At 36.5% G+C, this 20,152-nt stretch overlaps 3 protein-coding genes across 3 annotated transcripts; 2 read left to right on the top strand and 1 right to left on the bottom strand.

Annotated features, from left to right (window-relative positions):
- The first annotated feature begins 103 nt into the window (after positions 1–103).
- LOC6644321 (probable trehalose-phosphate phosphatase C) lies at positions 104–6,373 on the top strand. The gene is made up of 4 exons (XM_002066869.4): positions 104–269; positions 346–670; positions 738–924; positions 6,120–6,373. Exons 1-4 carry the CDS (start codon positions 205–207, stop codon positions 6,371–6,373), a joined length of 831 nt encoding a protein of 276 aa, XP_002066905.1. The 5' UTR covers positions 104–204.
- A 163-nt stretch (positions 6,374–6,536) lies between these two features.
- On the bottom strand, positions 6,537–7,282 carry LOC6643804 (SOSS complex subunit B homolog). The gene has a single exon (XM_002066868.3). It carries the CDS (start codon positions 7,199–7,201, stop codon positions 6,602–6,604), a length of 600 nt encoding a protein of 199 aa, XP_002066904.1. The 5' UTR covers positions 7,202–7,282; the 3' UTR covers positions 6,537–6,601.
- A 564-nt stretch (positions 7,283–7,846) lies between these two features.
- On the top strand, positions 7,847–19,486 carry LOC6643803 (histone acetyltransferase KAT7). Its single transcript, XM_023176698.2, has 7 exons — positions 7,847–9,334; positions 9,403–9,560; positions 9,618–9,990; positions 14,526–14,631; positions 18,751–18,908; positions 18,966–19,061; positions 19,121–19,486. The coding sequence occupies exons 1-7, from the start codon at positions 7,946–7,948 to the stop codon at positions 19,235–19,237; spliced, it is 2,397 nt and encodes a 798-aa protein (XP_023032466.2). The 5' UTR covers positions 7,847–7,945; the 3' UTR covers positions 19,238–19,486.
- The last annotated feature ends 666 nt before the right edge of the window (positions 19,487–20,152 follow it).

The raw sequence follows: 20,152 nt of genomic DNA, 5'->3' as shown, positions 1-20,152 counted from the left end.
GAGAAACGAAAACACAAGAGCAAAAGATATACATAGATATATGCCAGACGATCGAGTAGGCAGCCAGAGGAAAATTTAATTTCTCAAGCATTTAGTATTAAGTCGGTCGAGGTACGTCCAGCACGGCGCACAGTGTTTCCGGTAGATACAATATAAAAAGTCTAATAGAAAAAATCAAAAGGAATATACATATAGATCAATAAAATGGCTGAGCAAAAGAAGGCGCCACTTTTGAGAAAGGAAGAGGACTATGTCAAGGCCCTAGAAGGGTATGTTCAAGTGCTACAAGTGATAAAGGATTAAAGGATAAAACAATAATACAAATTTATCCATTTCTCCACTTAGTTTCATAACACCCGATACGGATCAGGTGGCTTTGCTGCTCGATTACGATGGCACATTGGCTCCCCTTACCGAGGAGTTGTCCGTAATGCCAAAGGATACGGAAATCAATATCAAAAAATTGGCTGCCAATGACAAAATCTTCATGGTTGTCTTCTCTGGCCGTGAATTGAGTGAAATCAAAAATCATTTGAAATTCCCCAATGTTACCTATGCCGGTAATCATGGTCTGGAAGTTGAGTATCCCTCGGGAAAGAAATTCAAAATTGAAATGCCCGAAGAATTGCTCGAAAAGCACAACAAATTGGTATCCGAGCTGAAAGAGAAGGTAAGCAAAAAGAAAACGAAAAGCAATTTCCCTTTAAACGAAACTGAAAATTTTTTTTTTTTTGTAGGTTGTCTGCTCTGGCGCCTGGGTTGAGGATAAGAAAATCTCAGTGACCTATCATTATAAGGGTGTTACCGATAAACTAAAGGCCAAATTGATTGCCGAGGCCAAGGGTTTGATTCAGGCTCATGGTTTCCAATTGATTGAGACTCCCTATGCCCTGGAGGGCAAGCCACGCGTCAACTGGGACAAAGGTGAGATGAAAATTTTTGAAATTAAGTTACCAAAATTTTGCTGATTAATTGAAATATTTGTTCGTCGGGCTTATGAGAAAAATATTTATCAAATTAATTTCTCAAAATACATTTCATATTTTTTTTTTTTTGGTTTTTTCAACATTTGTTGCCATCCGTTTTGCGTCTGTCCAAATATATATATTTCGAAATTTCTCTATCGGTCCCGGCACCTGTTCGAAACAATTCGATTTTTTGTCTTTTGCAATGCTTCGATGATTTAATTATTAATATACATTCATTTATTTTATCTATATAGTTCGACATGTGGGCGAAAAAAAATTTTGAAAATTGTCTGAAAACGCAAAATATTCACATTATGTCTACCAAAAAAATATGTATATATATATATTATATATATTTTGCTTTCGAAAAGCACGCCTAGTCTATATATATATATATATAAATCCATCTATATATGCAAAAACTATATCAACATCCAAGTACATACATATATATATATATACATGTATTTGTGTTTGCACATTTCAAAATATTTCTCCCTTGATTCTTTTATGAATAATTAACAAATTTCTGTAATTTCTCAAAAAGAAAGACAGTTTTCGCTTTCGTTTAAAAAAAATAAACATTTGATTTATCTTTAGGATTTGTCTAGGGCAATATTTTTTTCCTACGTTTTTAAAGAAAAACAAACACATTTTTTAATAAGTCAGAGATTTTGTAATTTTACGTGGACACCTGAATAGAGACTTCCCAAGAAAATTGAAAGCGAAGCGAATTCAATATAATGACGTTTCCTTTTTCTCTAAACGAGCCAACACTTCAAAAGATCGAAAAGATTCAACACGTATATTGAATCATAAGTAGATATATATGTCGAATCTTTTTGATCTAGTGACAGCATCTTTGAATTGTTTTAAGACTAATCGTTAAACAAATATTGACAAATATCAATAATTTTGGAGGTTCTCATGAATCATTTATTAGCCAATTTTGTGTTAGATCTCTTATACAAATCATTAATATACTAATCCTCAAACAATATCGTTTCTATATATAGATATTTAAAATAGACAATAAACACAAATTTGTTGAAAATATCTTTGAATATTTGAAAGAAATCAACATATTACAGATTCACTTTGAAAGACCTAAAAAGATTTACCTCAATCGTAAATGTTTAGCTACATATAAACTCATTTAAATGTTTATAAAATGAAAATGGATTTTATTGCTTAATATACATAATTTATGTAGACTTTTTTAGTTCGATTTGATCGATCAATTAAAGCAGATTAAATATATGTTTATACATTCTATAGAAAATAGTAATCAGGCAAAAATTGAGGAACCGCCCTCAGAGGGGTAATGAGGATAATTTCCCCTTCCAAAAGACAAATTTTACCTATGATAAGTTTTGATATTCCCTCTGATTGCGCGATCAATTATTAGCTTTAAGCCAAATTCCTTCAATTAAATAACTTTTTACTTTATATCTTAAATTATGATATAAAACCGGTTTAAAAAATTTTCCCAATTTGTTTAAAACGGTTAAGGTTACGGCTTCGGGTTTATTTCTTGTTTTTAAATAGAACACAATTCTATCTTTCCTCAATTTCAAGACGAATTCTTTTCTTATACCTTTGTGTAAACAAATTTATATCGTAATATTAAAATAAATATAAACTCTTTATTAAAATAGAGATACATCTAGGTAGAATCAAAACTGTTTATCTAAAATTAACCTAAGTCGATCTTCATAGATATGTGCTCAAAAAATCCTGATTTGACCTGATTTCAAACTCTCTGTATATAGGGGAAGATGCGGCTATTCGACTCGAGGCGCAACTTGGCCCAGTCGAATTGTTATGAGATATAAGAGCACGATCCGGATAACTGTCGTAAGATCGTATTTTGATGGGCTAAATTTGGTTAAGAAACTTAGACTCATCCATTTCGTATATATAAAAATATACAAAAAAAATAAGTTAAATTAACAAATTAAGAACGGATCCAGGAACAAGTCCGTAGAGGTCTCAACAATTATCGATCTCCTAGATAATTTTCGACTTTTTACGACCATCAAGTTGGTCTTTAAAAAAAAGAAGTTGGTCGACCTTAATAATACCGCATACTAAAAAACTATCCACAGCTGAAGTTACAACAATTTCTTAAGACAAACAATCTTATTTTTCGATTTGGAGTTCCTCCAAAAGTACTGTCCGGGTAACAAATAAAGTAATTCCAATTTGTTTCATTACTGAAACTAAGTTAAATTTCATGAGTAGCAGCCAATTAATAGTTAGATAGACTAATAATTCTAAATCTTAAACATTTTTCACTTATCTATGATGAATGAAAATAGCTATAAAAAGGAAAATGTCTCAGCCTGATCAAAGATGCCATAAATGAAATTATGGGGAACCACAATCCAATTCAATTTATTAAGAAAAAATGCGAGACGAAATGTCAAAAAAAATTTTTACTACCTCTTCACTACTTTCCGGCCATAAGAATTTTTCTTTTTGGCTATTTCTGCTTTTTGGCTGGAGATTTATGACCGATCCTCTGTGTGCCCCCACAGACCCCTCTGGCCCATAAATGTCAGTCATATATATAGAGATAATTATGGCATGAGTTTCATACGTCGCACCTCCGTCCACCGATTCCCCTTTCAATCAAATTGCTTGACTGACCAATGAGCCATGGTGGACATATAATTTCTCAACTGAACAAATCCAACAACAAATGCGTGAAAATTTTATATTAATTATGATTATTTACGCCTCCAAAAAGGCAATAAATTTTTTTTCTTATTTTGAGAAAAACGATTCGAAGACCCCGAAGGGGAGAGGGGGGTAAGAGACAAAATGGAAGGAGAAAAAAAATAGAAAAGAAAATATAAATCGGGAAAAAGAAAGAGAGCATAAATTGAAGAATTGTTGGTGCCGTCTGAAAATCTAGTGAAAAACATCAGGGAAAATTCAAGATGCAAGTCTGCGTCACCAATTAAACAAAAATGTAGCGTTAATAGTCGAAAATGGTGAAGAGGATGAAAAGGCATGTGAAATAAACCAAAAACCAGAAACATAATAATTAAACTAATCCAACAAGAAACAAATGCCGTGTCTCACAATGATAGATACTTACTTACAAACATACAAACATATATACGGAATACCACACTCATTATTAGATAAATGTGCGATCCCAACTAACCCACTCTATCTCTGTCCCTCCCTCTCCCTCTTCCTCTCTATCTCTCTGTGTACAGAGACCTGAAAAACGATTTCAATTTCGTTTTTCAAAACATTTACTTGAGCAAAATTATGATGACGCCCACGCAGGCAACTAAAAATAATCAATGGGGGGAACGTTAGCATACACAAAAAAAAACCATCTATTCTAGATATATATATTTATATATATATATCAATATATAGAAACTGAAAATTTGTTGGTTTCTCAAATGTTTTTGAAGCGCTGCAGGCGATACAAATGTATAATGTATCTTACTATACAGAAGAATCCTAAAAAAAAATATGGAGGCTATGGAAAATTTAAGTTTAAGTATTTATATTTCAAGCTGGAAAGAAAAAACCATGGAAAATTTTAGTCAGAGTCTTTAAATTTTCATATGCAAATGAAATCTATGAAAATAAGAGTTTAGTTAGAATATTTCATGTTCTTAAAAAGCCGCAGATTTGGTCTACAGAGTTAATACTCCAAAATATAACTAAAAGATCTCAATCATGTTCAAATCTAACTATCTAATTTATATCCTATTTTAATAAGAAATGTTCGAGAGGTAACTCGATTCACTTGCAATCCTAGTTAAAGTAGTAAATTACTTCAGTATAAATCCCCAAAAAAAAAAAACCGAAAAATCAAAATTTCAATTGTTACCAAAAAAAAATCTAGAGCTAAATTTATAATTTTGTGGTATACGGTTTAAGTTAGTTTTGCGAGATATACGATTTTCTCAAAGGATTCATATTTGTACATATGTATATATAATATTAAAGATTTTGGAAACAACGTGCTAAACATTTGTCTAGTGGAAAAAGCGGGGCTTTTGGTTTAAAATTTTAGATCGGTAAGAAGTACGACCCTTCGATGACCCTTCTAAACGATTTTTTTCGGGACAACGATTGATCGCTCGACCCAAAAAAAGTCCGGTATGGTCCGTCATAAAACTCGAGACACACACACATTTTTGAGTGCGTCTACTCGCAAAAGTGAGGCTCTGCCCAGCCTCTGCCGCTAAAGAGCCCCTACGGGGCCTTGCTTGGTTTAAATGAATCTATAGAAAAAACGACAAAAACTGAAATGATCATATTTACGGATCGAAATCTATAGTAAATACGATATCCAACGAATTACTCAAATTATTGAGTTACTTGGCAGTCGAACAAATTATAACTTAAGTCCAAAAGTTCAAACCTAAATTTGTGCCCACCATTGTGATTTTCTAACTATGACAGATCGCCTTTAATTACAATTTTTTTTAAGAATTTATCTTGTTATATTCACATCAGATTCATGGAAAGTTTCAGTTCGATATCATTATTACGCCATTTAGCAGAAAATTCAATAAGAATTCATTTAAAGACCAGATTTTTAAATCAATTTCAAATATATGTATTAACGTGTGTATATTAAGAAGTATGTAAATTTCGATGACAAACCAGATTAATATAAAAATTAATAAATTATTAACTTTCAAGGCAGTTTATTGAAATTTCCTTTAATAATTACAGAAGTAAACCAATTTTAAAAAAATTAAAAAGTGATGAAAAAAATTTAGGAAGTTTTCAAAAAATATTTTAAAGCCGTTTTAAGAAGTAGGTATGTCTTTTTCACATGTGGGCAAAATAAAATGAGTTCAAAAATTTGTAAACTGTCAATAAAAAAAATATCTAAAAGGTTTACGACCAGAAGACTAATTCTTAAAGATTCGTAATAATGTCATAAAGTTAAGTAATATAAGCAATAAAAAAACTCTTTAAAAAAAATATCGGACATTCTAGTTGGTTTTCCCAAAAATTGGATTACATCTGTTTTAGATACATATTATTATGTGCTCATATGATAATTTTGAAACTACTGTGACGAACTTTATTAAATATTAAAAATCTTATAACAATTTAAACCAATTCCACTAATACATTAAATATCTTTTTTGTTTATTTCAGGTGAGGGTGCCAAAATGATTTTGGAGAAACAATTCGATGCCGATTGGGCAAAGAACTTGAAAATCATCTATGTGGGCGATGATACCACCGATGAGGATGCCATCAAGGTTCTGCATGGCATTGGCAAGACTTTCCGTGTCTCGGAGCTGCCCACATTGAAGACCTATGCCAACTACCAGATCAAGACAGTCGAGGAGGTTGGATGGCTGCTGAAAGCCGTGCAGGCCTACTACGAGAAGAAGAAGAAGGTCTAAGGCAACAGAATCCGCGATTCGATTTTGTGTGAAGCTTTAAGCGAATTCCATGAAAATGAACATCGACTTTTCGACTTAATATCAAAATGAAATGTTTTACAAAAATCTCTGGCTAACCATTATAACTCAAAAGAAATAATAAAAATGTTCACATAATTTCCATAAAAAAAGGAAAAAACGAGTCTTTTTTTATTCTTAAAAATAGTTTAAATAAGTACGAATCTAACTCTAACGGCGATCTGCTTTCATAGAGCTACCACGACCACCTCCGCCACGTCCGCCGCGTCCACCCTGCTTAACAGGTGGTGCCGTTGTGGCCGGAGCAGCGGCAGTGGCAGCTGCAGTGGCCGCCACCGACTGGGCAGGAACTGTCGTTTGTCCTGTACCCCCACCTGCTCCAGCAGTTTTTGATCCGGCATTACCAGCTGTTCCCACAGCTGGGGCCACTGCTTGTGAGGCGGACTGTTGCTGCTGTGTCTGCTCCCGTTTGGGTTCACTCATATTAATGGACTCGTTAAAGATCATGCAGAATTCGCCAATTTTGTTGACTTCACCATTCTTGCCCGAGTACAGAGTTAGGCAATGGCGCCATATTGAGGCATATCCCTTTGACATACGTATAATATCGCCAGGATTAATTAGTTTTCCCGGTTCATCCCAAATTGATACGTTGATACATGCTGTGGGATCCCCAACCTTGAAATTGCGGACCTCACGATTCTCTTTGGTTACTGTGGCCACGCCCACTTCCAGTACAATAAATATCACATTGATGTTTTTCAGACCCGGCTTTATGTCCTTGATGGGTATGCAGTCGGCGTTATACATAATATTTTCAATTTTCAAATAAAATAAATTTTCCTCTTTCGCTTTGGTCGTTTTGTTTATGCCGAATAACAGTGTTGGAATACGTGTGAAAGGCCAGCTGACTTATCGATATATCGATGGGACGACTAACCCGCAGGGCCCTTTGAACTAGCCAATTAAAATTAAATATAATCGAAAAGAATTTCTTATATTTGCAATTAAGGGGACATCTTGTACTTAAAAAATTATACACCCACCAACTGATATGCGATTTTTTTAATCCCCTCCCACACCAAATTTATACCATATTTATTACAATAAACCAAAGAACTAAAATAATACCGTTCATGTATACCATGTATTGTTTTGTTTTTAATTTGAAGTAAATTACAGATATAATAATTTCCTTTCGTACTCTTTTGTAATTAGATAATAAATGTATCGCTCAAACTTTGGTTTTTTATTTTATTTTGGTTTGCTCCAAGTTCGCTGATTGTAAATATCTAATGTTTTATTGAATATATTTTCGATTTTCTTTGTTTAATCGATTCTCTAAATTAAATATCACCGTAGTTTAAACATTTTTTTCATTAAATACAACTATTGGCAAAAAGTAAACTTTGTAACCACTGTGCCGAGCTCAACTATCGATTGCTGCGCCATTGCCCATCACCATTAAAGTGCCATCTCTAGGAACAAAAACAAATAAAAAAAAAACACAGATTTTCTCAATATTATTTTGCTGGAGTAAAACCGGGAATAGCCATGAAGTCGGGTAGCAGCAGCTCCGAATCCGGCAGTTCCACAACTAGTGGGTCATCCTCATGTTCCGACACAGGCAGTTCATCCGATACAGACTCCAGCAGTGCGACCCCCGACGAGAAGCCCCCAACAGGCAGCGGGGGCACTGGGACCGGAGCAGGAGGAGGCACATCAGCCTCTGTAACAGGACCAGGATCTGGACGTCGTAAGGCTCCAGAAAATGAGAAATCAACTAAAACTGCCAATAAGAGATTAACCAGCGATGATGACCAAGATGAGGATGACGAGGAGGCTATGCCGCCAGCGGCCAAAAAAAATGCAAGGGGAACAGGAACAACGGCAGCAGCAACAGCTGCAAGAAGGAAACCCAATGCTCCAAGTGGCCCCAAGGCGGCACCAGCCAAGCGAGCGGCTATGGGCAATGGCACCAGCAAACGGCCATCGCTCTCCTCCTCTTCGAATAGCACCGATGACTCCAAGGAAATGAAAAACGGACGCAAAGTGCCTTTGAAAATGGCCAGCACGGCATCGGCCGTGAGGGCCAAACAATTGAGGCAGCAGCAGCAAAAGAGTAAAAATGGAACTGCTGCTGCTTCACGAGCTGCTGCCGCTGCTGCTGCAGCAAGCAGCGATGGTAGCGAGGAGACCGAAAGTGCCAGCAACTCCAACGATGATGATTCCACTTCGGCCAGTGAGTCGGAGGGCAGTGATTCGACAAATTCCTACAGCTCCCAACCGCCTAAGAATGCCAAGGGCAAGCGACCCGTTGCCCAGGCCAAACAGTCCAAGGACAGTGAAGAGGAGCGCCGCGACAAAGCCAATCCCATGCGTAAGCTGACGCGATCCCTGAGTATGCGGCGCACCAAGCAACAACAGCAACAAAAGCAGCCGGCTCAAAAGCCGGAAACCGACACCGAATCCGACATGGATCTCGATGATGATGAGGAGCAGAGCAAACCTCTGCTTGGCAAAAAGACTAAAGTAAAAAAGGAAATTGGAACAATGACATCAGTTTATAAGCCACCAATCGTCTCTCCAATAATACCCCATCCACCATCCTCCTCTGCCTCACAATTGGAGAAGAAATGTCCCATCGAGGGATGTGATTCATCAGGTCATTTAAGTGGTCATTTGGATCGTCATTTTCTACCCGAAGCCTGCCCCATCTTTCACAATATGTCCGCCTCCGAATGCAAAGAGCGAGCCAACGAGCGGAAACTACGCCAAGAGCAACGCCTCAAGATGCCCATCAACATAGTGACCGCTCCCGGCGGGAATCAGTCCGTGAATCAACACAAATCCCTGACACCCGAGCAAAAAGAATTTCTAGCCAAAATACGTGAATCGAGGGCGAACTTTCGTCCTGCCCATAATCATTTATTCAATGATAAGGTAACATTCCATTAATTACTTTAGACGGATTTTACTCTCTTCTCTCTTTACGCTCTTCCTCTTCCTAGGTCAAAATGGAAAAAGACTGCACGGATGAGGATCGTGAACCGAATTTAATGGGTCTTGTTCCCGATTATGATTTGCAACTGTTTCGTGAGGCCCAAGCTCAGGCATCGGAGCGGATAGAAGATGAGCTCAAGGATTTGCCCGTGGGCAAGGGCATCAAGTGAGCAAATGATATATATTTCCAGGAACTCCCATTTGACTTTATGTTTTCTCCCAGATACATCAGCATGGGTAAATACAAAATGAAGGTCTGGTATCAATCTCCATATCCCGATGATGCTGCCCGCCTACCCAAAATGTATATATGTGAGTTCTGTTTGCGATATCAGAAATCAGAGACTGGAATCAAAAGGCATGCCGAGAAGTGTGTATGGCGACATCCGCCCGGCGATGAAATCTATCGCAAGGGCAAACTTCAAGTGTGGCAAGTCGATGGCAAACGATATAAACAATATTGCCAACACTTGTGTTTACTTGCCAAATTCTTTTTGGATCACAAGACTTTGTATTACGATGTGGAACCATTTCTATTCTATATCATGACCTTGGCCGATGTCGATGGTTGTCATATTGTGGGCTATTTCAGTAAGGTGAGTTTAAAGGAGAGTCTAAGAAATATCTAAATTATTATTTATTAATGTAATCAAGTGAATTTATTTGCGATATCATTCTTATCTAAGAGTCTTAACATCTCCCATTCAATGTGTCATTATTGGATCTAGAAGGAGATTTCTCTTCTGGAAGGGTTGAACCTTCCACTGAATCTGCTCTTGCTCTTTCTTAACGTTTAGTTACGCAAGATTGGGCTAAACTAAGTTTTATATTAGTTTATGTCAGACATAAAAGCTAATTACACATTAACTGACTGCATACTCGATTTTTGCTTATCACATTCAGATTTTTTGAAATTAGGCACCCAAAAGTATACTACAGAAAGTTAACAGTAGTTTTTCTACATCTCTAAAAGATTTTAGAATATCCTTTTCAAGGAAAATAGCTCTTGTTGGCAAAAATTACTAATAAACAATTTGTTAGATGCATAATAATTCTTTAAAATTAAAAAGATGCAAATTCTTCCAATCCATATAGCATACTTTTTGGTTCAAATTACTCATTTTAGAACCATATCCAAAGTGTAAGATATTATGCATTATAACAAAGAAACGCCTCTTTGATATTTTTTAAATTGTTTTTAAATCATACCTAATATATTCATAGGTTAAAGTAATAATGATTTTAGTACAATAATTTGTTTATATTATACTATAAAATATTGCAAATTAGGTCATTTTGAATAATTCCAACGCATTTTTCTCCACATCTTGATGTGATGGACAAAAACTAAGTAAATGGCCGTGATCAGCATTCCCAAATTACTATAAGAGACCTATTGAACTTAAAGAACTTTTTCATGACCTCAAAAATATCGGCCTATGTTATTAATGATGTTAACTGCTTTTTTAAATATTGTCTGCTCTAAGATACATATATGTATGTGAAAATCTCCCAAATAAGCCACCTTTACTCTAAAGTCCCTAATTCGATTCATATGAATAAAGGAAAAATTAATTTTGAAAAGTTTTTGAAGACTCGAACTAGTACCAAAGTTATATATGTGATATATATATCCCTAAACTGCTACAGATTCCGATTTTTTGTATGTAAATCATTCACAACTTAAGATTTACTTTTAGAAATAGTTTCGTTTGTTTTGGTTATTCTTTCAATATCTGAACTAAAATCACCTTATCAATAAAATTTTTTAATATTTTTCCTGCTAAGCCCTTCATATATTAAGGCAAAGTTTTGCGTGGTGACTATCTACCAGCTCCATCTCTTGGTGAATCCTTTTAGGTTTTTTTTTAGCTATGCCAGACAAAAAAGAAAATTGAATAATTTTATTTTACAGTTTTATGATTCTTTTATATTCTCCAGTCAAAGCCACAGCCCATGTACGTTACATATGTAACCAGACAGAGCAGGGCAAGAAGAGGAAGAAGAAGAGAGGTGTGGGTGGCTGTTGCATTCCTTGACCATACCCAAAAGCGGCACAAGAAACCATGTTGTTGTTGTTGTTGTTTTTTGTTCGTTTTGTTTTGGGTAAATATCCAAGAGTCTAGCCACATGATGATGTTTCCCCACGTTTGCCACGAAGTTTCTTGACCTCCCCCCAAACTATGTCTATCTCCTATATGGATGATGACTCCGATTTCGTCCGGATACTCCTCTCTCTTTGGATTCAGGGGCGCTTGCAGAGACTGGGTTTGTGTTACAAATTGCGCATGTCGTGGCGGATGCTGCTTTAGCTCCAACTCCAGTTTTCTCCTTTATACATGGGCGTCTACACTATGTCCTCCAACCTATACCTATGCCTAATCCCTGCTCTCGCTCCCTTCTTTTCTCTGTCTGTCTCTCTCGCTCTCCCTCTCTCACCCTTTTGATAAATGATAATTTTCGGAAATCCTTTGTCGTATAGTATCGTCTACATATCCTCCCTCTACATCTTTGCTCAACGTTTTGCCATTTGCCAGACAGTAGCCAGACATTTGGTATTGGGGCAGGGAGACGTCAATCGGCACGAGGATGCTGCTGGCTGGCTGCCTGGCTGGCTGGCACGATTGAGGTCGTGCACCTCTTTGCCTGGGCATGTTGTGCGCCTGCTCCGGGTAACCAGTAACATAGACCGACCGACCACCAGAGCCCGACCCGGGCGACGACTATGTGCGTTCCCAGACATCAAGGCAGACAAAGGAAAAATAGAGAACTCACTGAACACCACTGAACTCTGTAGATGTCTATGTGTACATATAGTAAATGTATTTCCAAAACTCTGTTTCCTTTGGTTCACACCCATTTTCACGAAAAGAAAATAAAAAAAAACATCACCACATAAAACAAATAATAAAAACTGCACCGGGAACTTGGCATTGGACCTTTTGAAAGCACATGTATTCGAGATGGTAAAAGAAATCATCTTTGTTTCCATAACTAAATGTAAAATTGTAAACATTATTCTAGAAAATTCCTTTAAAGATGTTAAGTGGGTATATAAATGAGATTTTTCTGTGGATTATGCAAACTATAAACCAATTTTCTATTCGTTTTTCTGTCAAATATTTTTCAAATTGTTCCTTCTGAAGTTTTTAAGGATTTTAAAACATTTTGACTAATTAAAAAAGGAAATTTTCAAACGATCTGAAGTTCTTCAAGTTTTAACTGCTTTACTCAAAATTATTCTTATGCTCAAATTTATATATGTATTTGTAAAAAAAAGTCGTTTGACTTATAAGAAGTTTCCTTCAACTCGTTCAGAAATAACCATTACTTGGGATACTCGGTTGGAAGTGGAATCCTTTTTCTCTCCTAAATATATAAATATATTTCTTTGATAAATAACTAGCCACTTAACATATGGATAGATACTAATATGACTGATGGCTCAGTGCAGACCTACTAAATCTAAAATTCTGTTGTTCTTGGTATCGAACACCAACGTAGGTGGCTTTTCCTCCTAGACGAAGCAAAACTTGAAAGGTTCAATATGACACGATTTCCTATAGCTACGTAGTTTTCTATTTTTTAAAAAACTTTCTGAACTGTTTCATTATTACTTTACAGTAGAATTCGGTTATAAAGACTCCGCTTATAACGTCCGTCCGGTTATAGCGACTAAAGTTCGATGAGTGATTGGTTCGTCCCAATACAAACTTATATGAAAGGGCCTCCGGTTAGTACGACGAAAATTGTTCCTTGAGCGTCGTTATAACCGGATTCTACTGTATTTTGTTTTGAATCAAGGAATCTAACCGATTTATCCTCTTAAACGTTTAACACTAATTGTTAGTTTTATATTTTAATTTAGATAATAAGAGTTATAATGGTTAAAGTTTTTACTCAAAATGAATTCTTTTGTGAATAGTTTGGCTCAATTTTTACACCTATTTTAATTTTTCTGTATTTAATCTTCTAGAGATTTTCTAGTTGACAGATTTGTCAAACGATTTGCCGAGGACAATAATTAAAAACACAAATAAACTTCTTTTGGAAGATTGACCTCAAGCCGGCTTAAATGCAAGGTTTGACTAAAAGCACAAAGTTGTTCTTTCCTTTTGCTTCCCAATTAATTTAAAAAACTCCTCCTTGTAAAGTCTTCAGCGGATTATCCTTCCAAGTTGACATCTGTTTAGTCCAATGTGAAGATTTTCGAAAACCTTTTGAGAACCTTCATTCATTGAAATATATATTATATTAATTTGAAACTTTTCTCCGATGACTCTTCATCTATATACATATCCTTATATATCCTCAACATTGAACTTGAAAAATGCTTAAATAAAACTTTATGAGAAAAACTTTACTTTAGTTGTATATTTTCCTAACGATGTTAGCACAGATCATTGTAATATATAGAAAACTTCAACAATTAAGTATAATAAAAAATAAAATCAACAAATTTTACAACATTTTGAACCGGTTCATGGTAGATATTTTCGGTTATTTTGCCCCCCAAATCAAATGATATGACTGACTGTGTGCAATAGAGGAAATACGAGTACGTATGTATAAACAGACGTACAATGAAAGCGTACAATGTACACGAATTTTGCCCCATTGCCGCCCACTTTCGCCCACTTTGCTATGTACTTACTATACTATGCAATGCGTATTTCATTCTCTCTCTCTCTCTCTATCTATCTATCTCTCTGTCTCTGTTGTTCTCTTTGCTATCTCTGTGTCTGTGTCTCTTTCTCCTGGGGTATTTATCTCTCTTCTCTTCCTCTACATATTAACGCACAGAGCTCTTCTGGTGGCTGCTGCACAGCATCGATTCATTTCGTTTTGGCTGGTCATTGAACTGCCGAAAAAACGCGACAGCGACAGATGAATTTATTGTTGTTTTTGTTGTTATTGTTGGTATTCCATCCATCCGACCTCTCACCCAATTGTCTGGGTCTGTCTGCTATATGTATATATATTCATTTCTCTCGATCTCTTTCGCTCTCTCCTCTCTCTCTCTCTGTCTCCATTGGATTTCCTTTAAAAATCACAAGTATTATTTTCCTTTTAAATATTTAATTATAGGATTTTCATAATTTCTTTTAATATTCTTTTCTGCCTTTTTCAGCATATTCCATTTCTGCAGGAAAAGAACTCATTCTACAATGTCTCTTGCATATTGACTCTGCCGCCATATCAACGCAAAGGCTATGGACGATTACTCATCGATTTTAGTAAGTCAATAAAATTAATAATCTCTTCAACAATTGTCCATGAACAATGAATCTCTTCTATACATATCAATTACCTCACATACTCAATTCTGTTGAAGGTCTCTGCCACTTTGAGTATATAAAATATTCAATTTACGCAACTTTTCTCGCGAATTATTAATCATGTTATATGTTTATCAAAATTCTTTTGAAACTTTATTCTCCAGCTAAAATAGCATTTAATCATAGAGCTTATTAGAAAGCATGAGCAAAGAATTTGAAATGAAATTAATAGTGCCTTTGAGTATGTTTTCATACGCCCCGTTGGTTCTCCACAATATTTTTAAGTCTTTGGCCAGCCATATCGTGTTTAGTTAACGAGAAATCAATATTCTTAGTGTAGAATTTGGATTGTTTTACACTTTGTCTAACATGTGTCTTATAAAGAAGTTCTTCATATCAGACACTTTGATTAAGAATTTCAACCTTGTTTTTTTAATTTAAACTTAAGGAAAAGATGACTGAAACAGCTGGCTTTTCACGCCATTATGAAAATATTATAACATATGTGTAATTTCCGTATAATCTTTATCGAAAATAAAGCAGACTTTTACCAACTTTTTAAAATATGCAAATAAATCGAAAGAAATGGAAACAATCGAAATATTTTGTCAATTTAGTTCTCAAAAAATGGAATAATTCTCAATAGTTTACCACTGATTATTCAGTTTCTAAGAGATCGTTATATATGCATATTATATATTTTGTATATATATATTTATAATAATTTACAACTGATTATTCAGTTTCTAAGAGACATATGCATATAATATATTTTCTTTATACGGAATTTAAACCTAGGAGGGTTAATCTCTTATTTCTGAAAAGTAAAACTTGTTTTTAGATAGATATTCAAAACGTTTTCAGGCGTTTCTTTGTCAAAATTCTTTTCAGAGGATCTCAATGTAGTTCCAATGCAGAATTCCAGTCGATAATATCTCTAAGTCTTAAAATTATTGCTAATTGTAAGATTTATTAAGATTTATGACTTAAGCGTTATGTAATCTATTTGTTTCTTGATTTGCGACTAATCAAAGCCTCGCTTTACAATTTGTAAGTTATTTTCATGCAATTTTGTGTCCCTGTTATAATTTAATTAATATTTACACAAATTTTAAGCTAATGTTTTTAATTCTCTTAAGGTTGGTTGCCTTTTTCTGTGCCTTTGTGATTTCTTCTTTAATGCACCGCCTCAGCAGTTTTTTTCGGTATTGACCAAAGGGGAACGTAGAGAATGTTTACTTTCTCATACAATGCTAAGTAATCAATTCTTTGGATACTTATGTTTAGATACATTTTGGTTAATAGACTTGGCACAAAACTATGCTCTCATTATTTTCATTAAACATTGGAAATTCCCTTTTTAATTGACTTTTCATAGAACTAATTTGCTTTGTATTTTCCTATATACATATATAATAATGAGGAGCGGCAAAGTATAACAAAAAAAAAACGGCGACTGTCTACTGGCTTATTGATTAAGGCCGCTTTTTTCAGGTTTTTCTTGCCACTAAAATGGAATATAATCAGCATTGCATGATGCCGCCCAATCTCACATGCAATTTCTGCATCAATTAAACGTAGACCAAGACCGAAAAAAATATGCAATAAAACAACAAAATACAAAAAGAAAAAAAAATGTTGCATACTAATTTTTGCAACAATTTTTTTTTTCTTTTATTTTTGTTGCTGCTTAAAATTAATCCAAGAAAACGAGAAGCAACTTAAAAGCAGACACAAAGACAATAAACAAAAAAGGAAAAAAAAAACCCAGAATTAAACAGACTTTTGTGAGGGGGAAATGAAGAAACGGTGTCTGGGGCGGTGTGAGATGGTGGAGGGGGGATACTTTGAGTCATCGACTTTTCCCCTCCTGGCGCAACCCCTGCTACTATCCCCTATGTATCCGAAAGTCAAAGTCGATTGGTATATGTACTACATGCAATGCGGGGTGGTGGGGGGTGGGACTGGGCGAGGGCGAGCGGGCGTTTTGGTTGAGGCAGTCCGGTCTGTAGAAATGAAGAGGGGGAGGTAAACGACATTGACCTTACACACACACAGAGACAGAGAACATGCTGAGAGGGCGATAGAGATAGAGTGAATGAGCAAGTAACGAAATGACAGACTGAAAATGCATTTGGATAGAAAGAGAGGGCAAATAATTTGTAAATTTTCAATTGCTGGCAGGTGTCCACGCACGAACACGAACAAACAGAGAAAACCTCACAAACACACATAGTTAAGGGTTAAGGACACCAATCGTTTTTTTACCGTTTTACTATGCATTAACTTCAAAAAGCCAAGCTAAAAACAGGTGTAAACTAAAATGTAAATTATGGCCAAAAACACACACACACAGACAGGCACATGCAAATTTCCCCAAAACGCAGAAAATTTTCAAAAGGTGCCGCAATTTTAAAGCGGCGCAAAAAAAGTGACTGAAAACTCAAATTTTGCAGACACAAAAGCAATAACAACAAGAACAACTCGCTGACGTCGTTGTCGGCAGACAACAAAGGTCAGCCCAGGTCAGAATCAAAAGGGCGTCGTCCTCTCTCCCTCTCGCATATTCCCTCTCATTTATTCTCTCTCTCTCTCTCCCTCTGTCTGTGCATGTGTTCTCTACTCGCTAAAAAGCTCATCCATTCATTCATATATTCGCTGCTAGGAAAATAAAAACGATCTAGCAGTTGTTGTTGCTGTTGTTATTGCTGTTTTTTAAAAAATTATTAGAGCCTTGCTAATTGACTCTAAACTTCAAGTTGCTAATTTTCCTAAAGAGCTCCTCTCTTTAGTGGGAGAGAGAAGGTTTTTTCTTCCTTCGCTAAAATTATAATTTTCCCACATTTATTGCAACGCCTGTGGATATGCAACATTGTTTGCATGTACATGTGTATGCTCAAACGACTGTCTGTGTGTGTGTGTGTGTGTGTGTGAGCAGCAAGCAGCAGACACATCCATATGGATCGATAAAGTCGTCTCGACATTGCCTCTTGCTCCTCCCCCAGGCACCCACACCCCTGTCCACCCATTTGCTCGCTCTCTTTTGGTCTATCTCTCTCTCTCCCTCGCCCGTACGATACGAAATCAAAGTGCCACCCAAAAACGACAACGTCAGCGTCGACGGTGCTGCCAACGTCTGGCATAAGAGTCAAGCCAAGCCCCCCAAAAAGGAGAGCAGAGCCGGCGACTGCATTCAGTTTTACACTGAACTGAAAGTATATGGAAATGCAATGAAATTATTAATTATTTATTAATTATCAATTTAATTTAAAATTGCATTAGGTTAATAAATAATTAATAATTGTTTTAGAAACTTAAGAATAAAGTAATTGACATGTTGTTGCTTTTGTCCCACTGTATGTTAAACAGCGTCACACAAAGAATTCACTGGTATGCATCTGTGTTTGTGTGTGCATTCAACCCTAGGCCAGACCAGTCACCCATCTAGCCCAGGATTCCCTTCTTTGTCGTACCTTCAACCAGTTCCAGTTGTGTCTGCCATCGGTTTTTGAAGTGTGTCTACGTACGTTTCGTTTCGTTCCGTTTCGGGTTTTTTTTCTTTCCTGGCCGAGCCTGCCTCAGTGGGTTTTGTGTTGTGAGGGCCACCAAGGCGCGTCGTCCTTTTGGGTTGCACTCATTGTTGCTGTTGTTGTTATCTAGACGGACTGTCGGCTAGGAATTGTTGCTGCCAGACGACGGCGCTCATGGGTTGAATGTACGCCAGAAACGTTGTCGCTGTCGCTGTCGCCGTCTTCGTCGTCGTGGTCGTCGTCGTTGTACTTCGCTCGTCATTCATGCGGTCGTTTTAACCCTCTCTCTCTAACCTAACCAAACCTTGTGTGGATACTTTGCGGAATCCTGTCTAGACACAACAACACGCACAACATCACAGCGACGAGGACGACGACGACGACGGCAATGACTTCGACCCGGCCGATTTGAGGGCGGGACAAACTTGGTCACCATAAATAATACGCCGGAACTTGAAGTTGATTCTTTATCTTTTATAGCATACATATGGGGGTTATTTATATTTCATGAACTTTATTTTTTCTTACGAATATATTTTTGTTTCAGGCTATCTCTTGACACGTGTTGAGGGTAAAATTGGTTCACCCGAGAAACCATTATCCGATTTGGGTTTAATATCATATCGTTCATATTGGAAAGATGTCTTACTGGATTATCTATGCAATCGTTCGGGCAATACCCTTTGTATTAAAGATGTTTCACAAGTAAGACCATATTATTCTTGATGTTATAGAAGATTTTAATTATTATTTTGTTTCTAGGAAATGGCCATATACTCATATGATATAGTCAGCACCCTGCAAGCATTGGGAATGATGAAATACTGGAAGGGCAAGCATATTGTACTCAAAAAACAGGTAAGTTTGGTCAAATTCTAAAGATTTTAATGGTTTACTAATTTATCTAAATTATTCAGGATGTTCTGGATGAGTATGAGGAGCGGGTGAAACGTCGTGGTACATTTCCCAAAATTGATGATTCCTGTCTGAGATGGCAACCATTCATACCGGCCCAACCGAGTGCATCGCCATAACCACGTGACTGGAAGCATGCCTTGGCGTGCTTTTTCGATGACGATGACGACGACGACGACCATAACTCTTCCTCCTGATGTGTATTAGCTTAGAGATTTGCAATTTCTAGTTTTACTTTATAGTTATAATACCAATTTAAGCCTAAATACATATGTATATTAATAGTTAGTTAAAAACTAAGCATAGTCTATAGGATTTATAGTGAAATTTTTGATTAAAACAAACGAAATATACATACATTCAATAGACACTCCAGATCTACGATAATGATCGAAAATTGAGAGCGACAAAAATTTCTCTCCTCAAATCTCTGTGCTCTCTGAGATCATCGGTCGCATTCATGACAAGATGAATCATGGTAGTAAAACCAAGGCGTTTACAAGTCGTGGTCTTGGCAACGCTTTTTGGCCATACAAGGGGAACGGGTGGACAATGTGAGTTGAATGGAAAGAGGGGGGGCCATTGGGGTGGGGTGCCATGGAGTGGGAACAGGGAGTTGTATAGCAACAGCAGGGCCGCACTTATGCATAAAGTGCACCACAGACTGGGAAACACATACAGAGAGAGAAAGAGAGTGAGAAAGAGAGGGGAACGAGAAAGAGCCAAGCGTCAGACAGGTAGACAGTTGCAGCAACAGCAACAATAGACTGGTTGGGGGAGGGAAGCAGTCGGTAGCAGGGAGTGGCGGGCTTTGAGCCGACGTCGAGACAGAGAAAACGAACGAAAACTGCACACAACGCTGTCGCGTTCGATGTCGTTGCCGCAGCTGCAGCAGAGCAGCAGACATTAAACCCTTGTACAGTGTGGCAAAAGAGCTTGAAGAATGGAATACAAAGCAGCTGATGAATGAAAGTACATAATGTGAGGCTTGATAACTCACAAACTCTAAAAATATAGAAATCAAACTAACGTAG

Source organism: Drosophila willistoni (assembly GCF_018902025.1).
Source record: "Drosophila willistoni isolate 14030-0811.24 chromosome 2R unlocalized genomic scaffold, UCI_dwil_1.1 Seg167, whole genome shotgun sequence".
Taxonomy (NCBI): domain Eukaryota; kingdom Metazoa; phylum Arthropoda; class Insecta; order Diptera; family Drosophilidae; genus Drosophila; species Drosophila willistoni.
Note: the sequence above shows the minus strand (reverse complement) of the source record. Positions and strands in the feature narration are given on the sequence as shown.

What these genes read in the sequence shown, in the direction of transcription:
- LOC6643803 (XM_023176698.2), top strand. Translation starts at nt 7,946, where the DNA reads ATGAAGTCGGGTAGCAGCAGCTCCGAATCCGGCAGTTCCACAACTAGT. An exon ending in TTGTGGGCTATTTCAGTAAG is followed by an intron (nt 9,991 to 14,525) that starts GTGAGTTTAAAG and finishes TGCCTTTTTCAG; the next exon opens with CATATTCCATTTCTGCAGGA. An exon ending in ATATTGTACTCAAAAAACAG is followed by an intron (nt 19,062 to 19,120) that starts GTAAGTTTGGTC and finishes TAAATTATTCAG; the next exon opens with GATGTTCTGGATGAGTATGA.
- LOC6644321 (XM_002066869.4), top strand. Translation starts at nt 205, where the DNA reads ATGGCTGAGCAAAAGAAGGCGCCACTTTTGAGAAAGGAAGAGGACTAT. An exon ending in TATCCGAGCTGAAAGAGAAG is followed by an intron (nt 671 to 737) that starts GTAAGCAAAAAG and finishes TTTTTTTTGTAG; the next exon opens with GTTGTCTGCTCTGGCGCCTG. An exon ending in ACGCGTCAACTGGGACAAAG is followed by an intron (nt 925 to 6,119) that starts GTGAGATGAAAA and finishes TGTTTATTTCAG; the next exon opens with GTGAGGGTGCCAAAATGATT.
- LOC6643804 (XM_002066868.3), bottom strand. Translation starts at nt 7,201, where the DNA reads ATGTATAACGCCGACTGCATACCCATCAAGGACATAAAGCCGGGTCTG.